A 15,366-nucleotide genomic window follows, 5' to 3' on the forward strand; every position below is an offset into this window, starting at 1 on the left:
GATGCGACGCATTGTGCGCTTGTAGAAAAGATGTTTATACAATTGAAACAGGACGTTCTTTTGGTACTGTAATTACATTTTGATGCCAAATACTTTTGTACTTTTACTCAAGTACATTTTGAATTCACTTCTGGCCTTTTACTTGTAACGGAGTATTTGCAGTATCGATACGTTTCCAGACTTTCCACCACTGCTTGTGTGCTTAATATTCTGGCCTAAAATACACGGTTGAGTTGTCAGCGAGTTCTCGCTGCACTGCAGTCTACCAACCTGATCTTTGTACACGAACGTTGGGTTTCAACATGGCATCCAGTAGCTTGCGTTGCCGCTCGTTTTCCTTCTGCAAACGAGACATGTCGGCCTTGTACTGGTGTTCAACCTCCCAGATGATTCTCGCACCCATCCCGTAGATCTCCTCGGCAGCGATAGAAAGCCGTTCATCTACCAAGGTCTTGAGCATATCCAACTTATCCATGATTATTAGACGAGTGTGATATTATAAAACGAAAATGAGAGCGCGGATCGAACCAACACAACACGGTCGGAACTTGACTCAAACTAAAGCGTAGCTCAGCGCCTCTGAGCTACTCCCCCTTAATATACTCTACTCGTCCCTCGATAGAAATGCGGTCCCCTGGACCCCTTCTCCGTTTCCGGTAGCACGAGCGCACTTCTTCTTTTGTTGTTGCATTGCTAGAAGCTGCCCCCTACGTTTCGTTTTAAGAATTGCACGATCTGGGAAAACACAAATGGGGAAAAACCAAAGGGAAAAACAAGTTACAGCAATAAAAAACACAAGATCCCTCATCCCATCCATACCATCTCATTTACTTACAGTTTGTGGTAGCAGCTAAAATAAACAATAATAATAACAAAATAACGTTTAGTTGTACAGTTTTGTACAGACTTCAATATCTGATGTCATGTGGGAAAGCACATGAGGAAACCCTTTACTTGTACAGTTTGTGGTAAAAGATTTGCTCAAAATTTATTTTTTCCTGCCTTGATCTCCTTGCCCAGCCTAAGTACAATAATATTGTCGCTTAAAATGGCTTAATTTCCAAAAAACATAAAATGTTAGGATATGAATATATGGTGTTTATTTGGCACAGTAATTCAGCTAGTCACACTGTCATACAATTAGAATAGATTCAAGAATTGTGTTTTCCAGACACATCACACAGTCTCACAGGGGCCCTGCCTGCCCCCCAGTTTGAGAATGAATTACTGATATACTGCACTGCTAACTATCTCTATCTGTTATAACAGCAACACAAAAGGGACTTTGTGACTACTGTATCTATAGTTTATCACATGATGACATTATTACTAAACTGTTATGAATATATACCACTTTGTTATACAGCATGTTTTTAAAACATTATTGACCCTGACATGGCATGTACAATATTGACATTCAAGGTATTGAATATTGATACCATAATAACTGACCTGCCCCATCCTATAGAGCGTCGCAGTCCCGCCTCCTACCCTGACCCAGGAAATGAAACCCAATGCATTATTCTCATAGACATTTCGTAAAGTATTTATTTAAAGACGGTTACGCCGCGGACAAAGCCAACTCGAGTCGTGACAACTCATGACAACACAAACAATATTTTGGACCAAACAAATAATTAGAAAGAAGAAAAAAACGGCAGGTTACAACACTTTCTTTGTTGTTTTTCTTCTTTCTAATTATTTGTTTGGTCCAAAATATTGTTTGTGTTGTCATGAGTTGTCACGACTCGAGTTGGCTTTGTCCGCGGCGTAACCGTCTTTAAATAAATACTTTACGAAATGTCTATGAGAATAATGCATTGGGTTTCATTTCCTGGGTCAGGGTAGGAGGCGGGACTGCGACGCTCTATTCAGGACACATAACAGGAGGAAAATGTAATTTATTCTTTGAATTGTTTTGTTTTTGTTCCATTCCTAAGCCAATTTAGCTGCTGCTCTGACGAAACTCTGTCTAATAAGCGCAACTGATAATATTTCTAATGTGATTAATCCGTCCTCAAATCTTCTATTAACGGCTAGGTGGGCCCAGAGATGGCTCTGGGTGTGCCGTCATGCTCATTTCAGCACAGATGGAGAGTCTATTTCAACCAATTGCTTGGTCAGAAAAACTACCTGTATTATATAAGTACTGTACCACTAGTGGTACTAGTACCAGTGGTTAGGTACCTTATGAGTTACTCTAACTCGTGCTGTATGAACCAGTTCCGCATGCAGGTGATAATCCTGGCTGTACAAACAAATGTTTTATTATAGCGCCTACAGTGGCTCTGCAAGAGGATAGCTGTCTATGGGTGGGTGTGTGTCTGTCAGTGTTTAGCTAATCTCGCAAACAGCGCAAAACGTTGTATTTATGCTGCCAGTAAGCCACATAATTATCTACACTTTTTTTTGTTTTCCTCATATGTGTTATACTTTTTGAACTTTAATTTCATAATGAAATATTGGGCTGAAACCTTGCCCAAATTAGTGACCATGCATCATCATAGATGACTTACTAGTTGCATAGTAGAATAGTACTACTCTACTGATGAATTGGAATGCCCTGACATCATCCATTAAACTAAGCATGTGAATCACTGTTTTCTTTCAAAAACTGTCCTGAAAAAGCATCTATCAGAAAACTATCTACAAGTGGAGTTAGATATTCCAATAATTCCCATTGAAATGAGGGGTCCTACACTGCCACTGTTTCCCCCCTTTCTCCTCTGTAAATATAGCTATTTGTATTTGTTGATGGATGGCATGTACTTAATGTATTAATATGCCATGCTCTGTTGTGTTGATTAATTGAATACGTAGGACCACAATGGAAACAAATCTGCAGGACTTTGTTGTGGTATCGTTTTAGCCTAAATGTTTTTCTGTTTATATGTTTTGACTAAAAAGTATTCAATCAATCAAAAAAACAAAAAGAAAACATCATCGGTGACTGATGTCATAGGCTGGCCACATGAAGTCAGAGATCGGAGAACCACAGTGCCCATTGGGAACTGGCCTGCTTGGATGATGAAGTTGGAAATGCATGCCCCACCCAGATATTATGTCTGTGTCCCTTTTATGCCCATATATGGAGTTCTTTGTCAGGCATGCCCAAATGTGGAGTCTATATGCAGACGTCAGAATGATGTCAGAACAGGCCAGCTCCATATATGGACCCTGGGCAGGGGCCCAGTCCAGAGCCCGGGCAGAGGCCTTTTTGGGGCGGTTCTGGACAACCGTGGGTCCGACCCACTCGACACCGGGCACTGCACTCCCTGTGGTGGTGTGGAACGCGTGTGTCGAATTTGAAGTCGGTGGGGCGAACGGTTCTCGAGTTACATGGATTACAGACATACACACAGAGACTTGGTGCATTTATAGTTAGATTAGATGACATTTTCAAATTCATTGTTATAGTTGACCATGTTTTCTTCTCATTCTGCTGAACTGCATCTGTGTACCTGTGTAACATTCATTCATTTTTTTGGCAGAGCATGTTTTGGGCTAAAAAAAGTAAAGAACATAATAGCGAATGAATGAATGAATGCTGGAGTGGATGATAAGGGAACTGTGTAAGTTCAGGGTGTAAATCAATTCAGTGCTTCAGTTTCTTAAACCTTTTTTTTATTAAATAAATTCAACACTATTTCAATAGTAACCTTTAAAAAAATAACATGAAATAACGTGTCAACTGAGCAAAGAGCAAAGTTGCTCATTCCCTTTAGAATAAAGGAATCGTGCACTCGCTGGACCAATGTGTTGATCCAATCCTTGAGATTCCTAAACCATTCATAAATTAGTAGTATATAAGACAGTAGGCCTATAAAACAAAATTCAAACCATGTGTTCTTGATAAGTGCCATTGTACATGCTGTCATTTGTTGCTCGCTTGCTCACTGTTCAGAGCTGTCAGAATTCCTAAGCACAGGTGTCGAGAGTCCAAACGACACCAGTGTGTCAGTGTCTCAGACAGTCTACTCTATACAGTACAATTCTTAGTGTTAATTTACCTCTGAAGAGTGTCCAAATTTAACTACATTTCCATTTGTATACGGGTCCACAAAGGTCCATTTGGATCCATTTGTACACTATTCAGAATTAAACGAACACCAAGATAGTATTACTGTGTATTTTTCTCACAAAGCACCAGAGCAAAAAGCTTTGGGCAGACCAAGACCTGTCCCTTGCAGAGTGCAGACCACATGCGGACCTGAGCAGACCTGCCACACGCAGGCTCCCGCTTCATCAGAGTGTGTCTTGAGCTCTCTGCGCGATCCTCTCATGAGCTCTTCTTGTTCTGCGGGCTCAGCACCCTGTCCACACAGTAGGGGATGATGCTGACGGTGACCAGGGGCACCGTGGCACTCTTGCAGAAGGACAGCAGGTAGTAGAGGGCGGCGGTGTGCGTGGGGGGCTTGAAGGAGTCAAACAGGTGCAGCAGGAGCAGGGAGCTGACGACACACACGGCCTTGACCTGGGTGCTGTTGCTTTTCTTGGTCTCGGTGTAGAGTGGCGAGTGCAGACCCAAGCCCAGGCCAAACAGGGTCCCCATGTTGCGCAGCAGGCTGGCGAAGGGGGTGCTGTCCATGTGGACCCACTCTGCCCTTATGCACCACTTCTGGGCTTTCTCCAGTGTCCACAGCAGGTCTACGCCCAGACTCTTGAGTAACAGGTAGAAGCCAACAGCGAAGGAGGTCAGGAAGAGGGTGACAAAGAAGTAATTCTTCATGCTGGCACTGTAGATCCACTGGATTCTGTCGAAGGCCTCGGCCACAATCATACCTGAGATAGAATGAATCACATCAGAACACACAAGGGAATATTAAACAACTTAGAAACTTAGAAATGTATTTCGTCTCGCTGCAGAATCATGATACGGGTCAGGATATCGCGAGCAGGGTTTCAGGCCACCCAATTGATAATAAATATTACTGTACTGACCCGTTATGACACCAGTTATGACCTGATGGGGGAAGTGAGCGGCGATGAAGACCCTGGAGAGACACACGCACACCTGGACACCGCAGAACACAGACCACAGAATGGCCTTCAGATACCTGCCGAGATACAGACCCAATGAGTGTCAAAATAATAATAATAATAACTAGAACTGCACTCTGTCGAGTGCCTACTTGCTTGTTGCACACAAGTAGGCCATAAATGGCCTACTAGTGCGCAAGCAGAGCGTGCAAGTGCTGTAGACCGCTATAAACTTTCAAATCTTAGTCTCACATTATTAGATTTAGCTATTTGCTACGTACCTTGCTTCTGAAGGAAAACAAGTCGTATTTTTAAGTATGGTAAAATCATCGTTACGTCACCGTCAACTATACCATGGCATTGGTAGTTTGGTACATATATTCATCACGTAATATGCTCATATGTCCATATATGTGTACATGTCTATATGTATGTATATGTAGTTTTCTGAGTGGTTGGTGGTATAATGTGATCGGCTGGGTGGTTTGATGCGTATGTACTTGACACTGAAACGTATCATCATTACGTCACCATCGTCAACCAATTATACCCTGGCATTGGTACATAATCTTCATCACGATTCACGGAAAACATACCTGCACGGTCAGCTTCCATATGTCCGTATGACATCATATCACGTGCATTCTAAGGGACATTGGTACATATCTTCATCACGTCATGGGACATATGCTTCGTAGCATGACAAAAACACACCTGCACGGTCAGCTTGGGGCCAGCATATGACGTCATAACATGTGCTGGCCCCAAACACGCGCATCGTAGCACCTGACTGAAAACATGACTTGCTTGCTTGCGCAAGTAATAATAATAAGCCCGAAGGGAACAACGACCCTTATTGTTTTCGTACAGGTTCCGCCATTTTTCGCAGTTTTGGCAGTTCTGTGCTGTCGTTCTCCACAAAATTCGGCAATATGCTAGAGGGTTGTGAGAATCGCTCAAGGACTGAAGTTCACAGTCATTCATCAAAAGACCTTTGACCTTTTAGATCTCCCAATGAATTAATTATATGATCTGCTCTCACGTCAAAACAGCAACGTCAAAGATTTTCGTAGCTTGGTTAACCACTTGGTTACCCCTTGAAATCGCATTTTCATTCATTTGTGTGGAGTCTGGACCACAGCTGGAGTACAGCGTTGACAGACAACTCCTTCAGCAAATCAGTGTAATAAAAAAGTGATGTCATCTCCAGTCTTCAACCAGCTATTTAAAGGTATATTCAGTGATTTCACTTCATTCAAATATCACTTATTTTCTTCTTTTTTTTTGATAATCCTCCCTACTATAGAGTGTGCTGACCATATGAGGAGTTCCTCCCTGTCCCCAGTGAGCCCCTGGGGTCAAAAAACCCTAGTTTCAGTATTGGTGGCGGGTGGCAAAGCCTTCATCCAATCAGGATGAGAGGGGCCTTCCTCCAATCATGATCGAGTGGGGTGGCCTTGGTGCACATGCTGTTGGCCTGTTGCACTTCCCCTCACTGTAGTACGTGTGCATGTGCACATTTTGTTACCGGGGCAGACTGGGTGGTTTTCAAATCACCCAAATCACTGAATGCTCCTTTAACCCATTCAGGCCTGACGTCGAAATAAAAAAAAAAATGTTTTCTACATCATGACAATTTTCGGAAAGATTTGAGGCACATTTTAACGATTTTTCAAAAATAGCAGACCTACAAGTTCATAGCGCGCCACTCGGTGGCGCGCTATGAGCTTGTAGATCTGCTATTTTTCAATAGCTAAATTATAACAATGTTTAAAACACCAAAAGGGGTTCCCGCCCCAAAATGGGTTAATGGTTAATGTGGTTAAACGCTAACGTGACATGGATGCGTTCCAGGTCTCAATGGATTAAGATAATTTGTTAATTTAATGTATACGGTTTCTATGGCTCATTGTGCATATTGTGTATACGTTTTTTCTTTATTGCTTTTAACGGCTTGACCCAGTCTTATCACTGCTTGCAGCTATATTTGGCGCTAGCACCTCCTATGTCCAGCTTTTAGTGTATGTAACTTGTAACATTAAATGCCATTGACAATGAATGGACAATTTTCAGTGTTTTGTAAACACAAACATTGCGTAACACAAACATTGATGACGAAGGTGAGGACGCAAATTCTGATTGGTCAGAATGTTTTAATTTTTTGAGGGGCGCTAGCCCCTCCTATATACAGCTTTAATGTTTGTTTTTCAACTATGCTTGTTTAAGAAAACGCCATAGACAATAAAGAGAAATGTAATGTTTGTGTTGAGGACTAAAACAAACATTAGCACCTGTTGCTTAAACAAACATTATGTTGTAATTGATGTTGTAAGATGATAAGAGCGCCCCTCACTTCACACGGGTGTGATTTTTAATCAGTATTATTAGTAATACTGGCGATAAAAAAGGGGGGCACCCACTGTAACTGCCACATGACGTCACTGCTTAAAGCAAAAGTCCATAGACTTGGCCGCCATATGACGTAATTTCTGAAAGCCAGACGTTGGAGGAGATAGCGCCCCTCAAAAATAATAATTAGAAGGGGCAATATCAAAGGCCCCCCCAGATCCAACTCTGACAGTATGTCACAACGTGTATACAACCCTGCAACAACACCCCTCGTTCCCAAGGTATGTCAATAATCAACCACTGTGCTGGACAGATAGGACGTCTGGGCTGATAAGCACTCGGAAAGGAAAATGGTCAACAACGCTAACGTCATGGATAGGATGGATAGAAGAGTTCAGCTCTGTGGAACTGCCAGTACTTGTTCTGGAACTCACCAGCTCTTGTCTGCGGATTTTTTGTTGGAATATTTCTTCTTGATGGACAAAATGGCCAGGATGGCGGTCACCAGTGTGTAATAGACACCTGCAGCTCCCATCGCGTGGCCGGATGGGCTGCCTGCAGAAACAGACATGGGTAAATCTAAGTAGTTGGAATAGTTGATTTATTTTATTTTTATTTATACGTTTATTTAACAGGGACAATTATTTCTCTTCTTTTTGTTTAGGCATGGCACTCAACTCAAACCTTATTCTTGCCACAGTTTAAATTTAAGAAAAGACAATGATATCATTAAACATTTTGAAGAATCATGCTATTTGCTTCAGTTAACCTAAAGTACAGTAAACTAAGACTAAAGAGCAAATAGTGATTCATGTGTGAATGACAGTTCTTACCTGGTCCAGTTTCACATGTCATAGGGTACTGTTCAATATGAGGACGAATGGTGTTGGCATAGTACGGTGTCTCATGCACCCACCAGTAAGGTCTCTCCCCAAATAGAATCCTAAAGAGATTAACAGGAATATATAGTGATTTAACTGCAACAGTAGTATGTAGTGACTAAACTGCAACATTTAAAGTGCCTAAAAGTATCAATAGCAAGTCTTCATGAATTGTGGCCCTTAGCAATGATGCACCCATGGACCCTCAAATAGCAGGCTGACTTGCCCAATAATAATGAAATGCCCAAAATAGGGACACCAGGTTGAAAGTTGTTAAACTGGCACAATGTGTGTGTGTGTGTGTGTGTGTGTGTGCGTGTGTGCGTGCGTGCGTGCGTGCATGCGTGCGTGCGTGCGTGCGTGCGAGAAAGAAGTGATTACTTTCTCACCATTTGAATACCAAGTTAAGCCAGTCGCCGATCACTGCCACCCAGATGAGCTTGATGCCCACCGACGAGCGCAGATGGAACCAAAGGGGGAAGAAGATAAAGAAGGTGTTCCTGAGGTCTGCTGCCCACGACACCCAGAGGAACAGGCCCTGGGCGTCCTTGTAGTTGGTCTGCAGGTAGTGTGTAGTGCTCACCCCAAAGCCCTGCATGGCATCCATTATAGTGTTAATCATCTTTAGCACCCCTCCCGGTGGGATTCTCAGTGGTGCGTTACGTGAGAAAGAGTAGACAGAACTGTCTCGAACTGTCATTTGTGAGATAACCGCAGGGGCTTTTTATACTGGAGGGACCGGACCCATCACCCAAAGGCATGCACAACTGATCTTTGGACCTTGCACATGTGTAATAAAACACAAGGAGACTGGGGAGTTTGGGAGGTGCGCGCTCGCTGTCACTGAGAGACAGATCTCACGAACAAGTGCAAAAAAATGGTAGGAAAGAAAAAGAAGAAAAATGTCAAATGCCTCGAAAGGAAGTCTACTGATGATTGATCAATGAGGTCCAAGTTAACCCGACCACATGGTCCTAAAGTTTACAGTATAACAAGATCACACATTCTTTATTGTGTCTTATGAACAGAAAACCAGCTCTCTGTAATTTATCGAACAGCATTACTAGTTAGCTTTTCGTAATCAACATTGTCCAGATATACACTGTTAGGCAAAGTTTAAAACCTTTTTTCCCTTTCTTTTTTTTACTATTATCTGCTTTTATTTAACCTTTATTTAACCAGGCAATTATCAATAACATATTTACAATGGTGCATGGCAAAAGGCAAAGCCTCTTGAGGCTAGTGACTGAAATAAATGAAATATTTAAAGATAAAACCGCTTAGGCCTTACATACTTTACAGTACAGTAACAGCTAGCATGTGCCATCAAGTATTACATAAATGACATGACATTTGTATCTCTGCAAACCTTTAGATGTTTTGTGAAATAGTGAAACCAGTCATAGTCAACTGGACATGAACAGATCAGTTACATAATCAATTGTTGATGATTTGGTGGACGAACAAAAAAACATCTCTTGCCAGTGAAGATCCTGCACAGTAATCTATTGTCTGGATTATGTAAAAGGGGTCAATGATTAAATGATTGCATAGGGGTTGAGAACAAGATAGGCTAGCTGGTCATAAAGGAAAAATGGACGTAAGGTTAGGACTACATGACCTAATGTTATGGCAGGTCAAAAGGCCAGGTGAGAAAACGGAAACATGACTCACATTGTAATAAACTGTCCAAATAGAGGGCCCCAAACTGGAATGATGCATTTCATCCACTTTGGAGCCAAAGTGATGTTCACTTCGTTTTCTTTGACAGATGAACGATTTCTCTAATTCTACATTCTATGAGGGCAGTGACATAGACTCCGTGGGGGCGGCGGGGCTCGAGCCCCCATGATGAATTAGACCTGAATATGTACAGTATATTCGCCTAGTCGGTTCGTCCCTTTTGTACCACGCCAGGTCGCGCCGCGCCCGTTCGCGCAATTCTCGTCTTTGCATTGACTTTGTATGTAATCGCGCAGCTCTAACCATCCAAGTCTGAACGCACGTTAACACCTCTTTTGTCCGGGCCCGGGGCGGGTGGGCCGTGTTGCCTGTCCCCTTGTACACATGCAGATCCGGCATTCAAATGCTAATCTTGTTTTCACCTGCCCGGTAGGGTACAGTACTGTACTCTGCTTAGATTCAAGATTCAAATGCTAATCTTGTTTTCACCTGCCAGGTAGGGTACAGTACTGTACTCTGCTTAGGCTACTTGTTCACAATGAAAAGGAGTAGCCTACCAGATGACTCAGTGCTGCAATCAAGGCATTTAAACAAACATGCTCTTATAATCTAAACACTGTGACACGTTTAAAGAGTGTTACAAATAAGTGTTTAGAACCTAAACGCTTGGGTTTAGGGTGGAAAGAAAAAAACAACTTATTTTTCCCGTTGCGGCGGCGGGGGGGGGGCTTAGCGGGGGGAGGAGGGGCGCCCCCATGACGATTATAAAAACATTTCGTCTCTGTATGAGGGGCAATTGCTTGATCAGCAGAAGGGGCCCAAGTGTAAAGGTTAGGGAACACTACAGTCTACACTGTAATGAAGGCAAACAAATTCACTAGCCTTGAGTAAAGTCCAGTGGGGATCATACACACACACACACACACACACACACACACACACACACACACACACACACACACACACACACACACACACACACACAAACACACACACACACACAAACACAAGAGCGGGGCCTGCGAAAAACTCTCCAAAAAGCTAGTTGATTTGACAGACATTCACCGGTGAGAATACCAGCGAAACACTCACTCACTCATTCAGCTGATTCTCGTACCCCAGAGAGTACAGTGTTCTCAGGGAGACCAATATCATGGATCTTTTCCACAGTTGGGGGGTTGAACTTGCAGTCCACCTGCAGAATGAGTATGGCCAGTATCAGAGCTGGTTTAGCCTGGCATCCACAGTGGCTGATCTACACACCACGTTCTTCTGCTTCTTTCCCATCTGGTTCCACTTGCACAGAGCTGTAGCGCTGAGGCTTATCTGGGTGGCCGTCATTGGAGACTGGCTCAACTTGGTTCTGAAATGGTAAACGTTTGTCTTTTCTCTTTACCGTGCGTGCATTTTGCAATTTGTATGATGCTAAATTAACTTTCAATTCTATGATATCTGAAACAGATTAAAACTGGCGTCTCAAACTCAATTTACCTGGGGGCTGCAATTAAGTGTGAGTAGTATTTAAGACAATAGACAATAGAAAATGTATATCTCTTTGGTATTTCTCAACGTTACCTATTTAGTCTTTCTTTGCTTTTCTCCCCTAATGACAGACAATGGCTGTGCTTCCAAAGGTGGTTAGCTGCTAGACAAGTAGAACTTGAATCATTTGCACACTAAAGTGACTTGTTTGAAATTAATATTTTCATGTAGGAATTGTTGAAATACTAAAAAGGTAAAAGAACCCTGGGGTCAGATCAGGCCCCAGGGAGTTTGAGACACCTGCATTATAAAAGTTCCTTCTTTCCATGGCAGGGTTCTTTTTGGGGAGAGGCCGTATTGGTGGGTTCATGAGACCCAGTTCTACAAACCAGCACAAGCCCCTGTGCTGCAGCAGTTTCCTATCACATGTGAAACTGGACCAGGTATATTGCTCTGTGGTGAATCTGTACATTCTTGACAGTGTAAAAATGAAATAATTCACAATGAGGTTACCTAAAATATTAATCAACTAAATCTAAGTCTGTTCAACTAAACCAAAATAAACAAAAAGTTTCAAAATGGTGATTTGTCTGTTATAGTGAGACAATATAGATTTACTTCTGTTTCTGTTGGTTACTTATTAGGCCTACTGTCACAATACCAAATCGCAAGTACGCTCAGCATTCTTTTAGTGAATGAACTGAATGATAAATACAGGTCATATAAAGGCCTTTAACCTTTGAACATTGTATTGATTTCATGAAGCAAATGACGTCATGATGACGTCCTCCGGTGACTCCGGTGGCGTTCAGGACTAGGCCAGATCAGACTAGTTATGATATGACTTAAGTTGATCGGGACTCGATCGGACTCTCTCAGATTCATCCAGGGACATCCGTCTTAGTGGACAGATTTTGGTTGAAAGCAGGTGATATTCTGGGCCAGATCTGACTAGTCTTGGTTTGACTTGATCTGGCCCCAGTCGAGACGTCACTAATTCGTCCAGGTCCTGACCGTGCTTGCTGGGGTACATCATGTTTACATTAATGTACATGTCCTACATTATATCTTGGAAGAAGAATTTGGTTTGGAAAGCACAGTATATCATGTTTGCTTTTGTTTATCGATATTGTGATGACCTACTCATGTGTTTGTATTTGCGTTTGTGATTGCGTATGCATGCGTGTTTTGAGTGTGTCAAAATGATGTTTCTATCTGTTCAGTACTGAACCTAGAAATATTGTTCTTTCCTGTGATGTTTTTTGAGTGGTGCAACCACTCCCTTACGGAGCTATGTGTGTCTGGCTGGCTGGCTGGCTGGGTGGCTGTGTCCGTCCGAGCACGAAAATAGCATGGCTGTTTTAAAATAGCATGGCTGTTTTTTCATCATATATACTATATATGATGATTTCGGTTGTGCCAGTACAGTACAGTGACAGTACAGTACAGTAGAGGGTACAGTAGAGGGACCCACACACGGTAACTCTGTCATTTCTCAACCGTTTCGGACGTGGGGTGGCTCACCGGAACCGGCCCGGCCCCCTGGGCGCATTCCTGCTGGTCTGGATGTTCCGGGGACCCACAGGGACCCCCACACGGTAACTCTGTCATTTCTCGACCGTTTCGGACGCGGGGCGGCTCGCCGGAACCGGGCCGGCACCCTGGGCTCGTTCCTGTGGGTCTGGAAGTTCTGGGGACCCCCACACGGAGTTGCACCACTCACTTCACACGGGTGTGATTTTTTTCTTTCTTCTTAACTTTGGTGCTTCTCCTAGATTCCTAGAATGACGTGTAATGCCACTTTTATCAAGGCTTTTTACTGTAGAATCCATTTCCTTGTGGATCCGCTATTTTCACTGTTTATGCAACACTGCTGTACAACAAAGTAGGGCTTTCAGTCAGAGTTTAAGTGGTTAAAGAGAGCTGATCATTGCAGGAAGCCCTTCGGGTCATGCCATGGGTGCTGCAGGGGTGTGGTATGTAATGGTGACAGCTCTACTCCTCCTGGCAGCAGAGAAACGCTGCCCACCTCTCCTCTACAGGTGTGTCTTTTTTGGTAATAATACTATTTGTTTGAAAAGTGTTCTTCTTGAAGTTCTAATGTTTGACTCTCACACATCTCAATTTGAAGATCTCAATTGTGGCAAGATGGCAGCATTGATACTCTTGACATCCAAGTAGCGACACATTGGTTTTATAGTCTTTGATATGACCCGGCTGGGTATTGAACCCTGACCTCCTAATCTCAGTTTTCATACAGTCCAATAGTGGATTCTGATCCAATATAAAATACTGATTCTGGGGGTGGGGGCTCCGACAGGTGGGTCTGGAATAATTGCTGATACTGTGGTGGAGTTGGGTTATCTATTATTATGGTTACCTCTCTCTCAGGTTCTTGCAGGCAGGCCTGTGGATGCTGATGGGCCTGATAGAGATCCTAGTCTGCATGTCCAGGGTCTACATGGCTGCCCACTTCCCCCACCAAGTCATTGCTGGAGTCATCACAGGTCAGCCCACCTGGAGAGAATAGACTGACAACTGAACCTGTGTTCATTTGGCTGCAATTTCTTGACTATTTCTGTTAGTCCCCATTCTGAGTTAATGGACTTAAAGGAAGGACATTTTGTAATCTCCTGATATGTACTGTCTGCAACATTATGCACTCAATAGCATATACAGTAGCTCCCACTTTTTAAGACAACTGGCAACTCAAATTCTAATGTGACGTCAGGACGGTCAGGATAAGCAAACAATACTTACGTAGGTCCAGGCCAATTAAGCACTTTCAACCTGGCATCCCATTTTTGTGCATATCATTATAGGGCAGGCAAAGCTTTTCTATATACATAACGGTCCATCTTCACTTCTAGGTATAATAGTGGCAGAGGCTATATCCAGGGTGGAGTGGATCTACAGTGCCAGCATGATGAAGTACTTCTTTGTCACCCTCTTCCTGACCTCCTTCGCTGTTGGCTTCTACCTGCTACTCAAGAGTCTGGGCGTGGACCTGCTGTGGACGCTGGAGAAAGCCCAGAAATGGTGCATAAGGGCAGAGTGGGTCCACATGGACAGCACCCCGTTCGCCAGCCTGCTGCGCAACATGGGGACCCTGTTTGGCCTGGGCTTGGGTCTGCACTCGCCACTCTACACAGAGTCTAAGAGCAGCAGCAGAGCTTTCAGGGTGGGCTGTATAGTAGTCTCACTACTGCTGCTGCAGCTGCTGGATGGGATGACATTTTCCTCCAAAGACAAGGTGCTGTTCCATGGACTGTCCTTCATTAAGAGCGCAGTTGCGCTTTTAATCCCAACTGCTTTGGTGCCCGGGGCTCTGTGCTGGATCTTCCCAGGAAAGAAAAGCTACAAGAACTTGTGAGTCAGGGGTGGTCCTGTAGTAATGAAAATGCACTTGTGGGACAATTGGATGGACATTATAGGGGAAATATACTATACTTCATGGAAAAACTAAGAAGATAAGTTTCACAAAAAGTGGGATCTCATCCTCCAGCCTATGGTCAATGAATGAGGAATGTTTTGTTTTTGTTCTGTGTTTATAGTACTGTTTTTCTTTCCATGTCCTATTTTTGTGAAGAAAAAAGAAGAAAAAACATGCACTTGTGGGATATGTTTCATTTTATTAGTTGAATAAGTTCCTCCTGAATATGAGTAAATTGGTGCTAGCTCTGTTTAGGACGACTGGCCATATTCACACAGACAGCAGCCATTTATGAAGTAAGAACAAAATGCCACTGTGACTATGGTCAACGGGATGAGCTGAATCTAAATAATGTAGCTTCTTTCTCTGGATGTGTTTCTCTGTTAGATCTAAACCGTGTATGGGTAGACTGTGTGACTGAGTAGATTGTTAGTTTTTGCTACAGTATATTTTTGTGAAAATGTCTAAATGGTCTTGTTGTATTGGCTGCTATTGTATTGATAGATGAAGCTATGTTATTTTGAATAACAAAAAAAAATAAACGTTTAATAAAACCTT

General features: G+C 42.9%; 2 protein-coding genes across 2 annotated transcripts; one reads left to right on the forward strand and one right to left on the reverse strand.

The window, feature by feature from the left end:
- Positions 1-4,065: 4,065 nt before the first annotated feature.
- On the reverse strand, positions 4,066-8,832 carry g6pc1a.2 (glucose-6-phosphatase catalytic subunit 1a, tandem duplicate 2; the record flags this gene model as incomplete). The annotated part of the gene is made up of 5 exons (XM_079492763.1): positions 4,066-4,782; positions 4,942-5,057; positions 7,764-7,884; positions 8,163-8,272; positions 8,600-8,832. The coding sequence occupies 5 exons, from the start codon at positions 8,830-8,832 to the stop codon at positions 4,280-4,282; spliced, it is 1,083 nt and encodes a 360-aa protein (XP_079348889.1). The 3' UTR covers positions 4,066-4,279.
- Positions 8,833-11,046: 2,214 nt separating this feature from the next.
- On the forward strand, positions 11,047-14,748 carry g6pc1a.1 (glucose-6-phosphatase catalytic subunit 1a, tandem duplicate 1; the record flags this gene model as incomplete). Its single annotated transcript, XM_079492261.1, has 5 exons — positions 11,047-11,264; positions 11,709-11,818; positions 13,312-13,417; positions 13,767-13,882; positions 14,246-14,748. 5 exons carry the CDS (start codon positions 11,047-11,049, stop codon positions 14,746-14,748), a joined length of 1,053 nt encoding a protein of 350 aa, XP_079348387.1.
- Positions 14,749-15,366: the final 618 nt, after the last annotated feature.

This window comes from Electrona antarctica (assembly GCF_951216825.1).
Source record: "Electrona antarctica genome assembly, chromosome: 22".
NCBI lineage: Eukaryota > Metazoa > Chordata > Actinopteri > Myctophiformes > Myctophidae > Electrona > Electrona antarctica.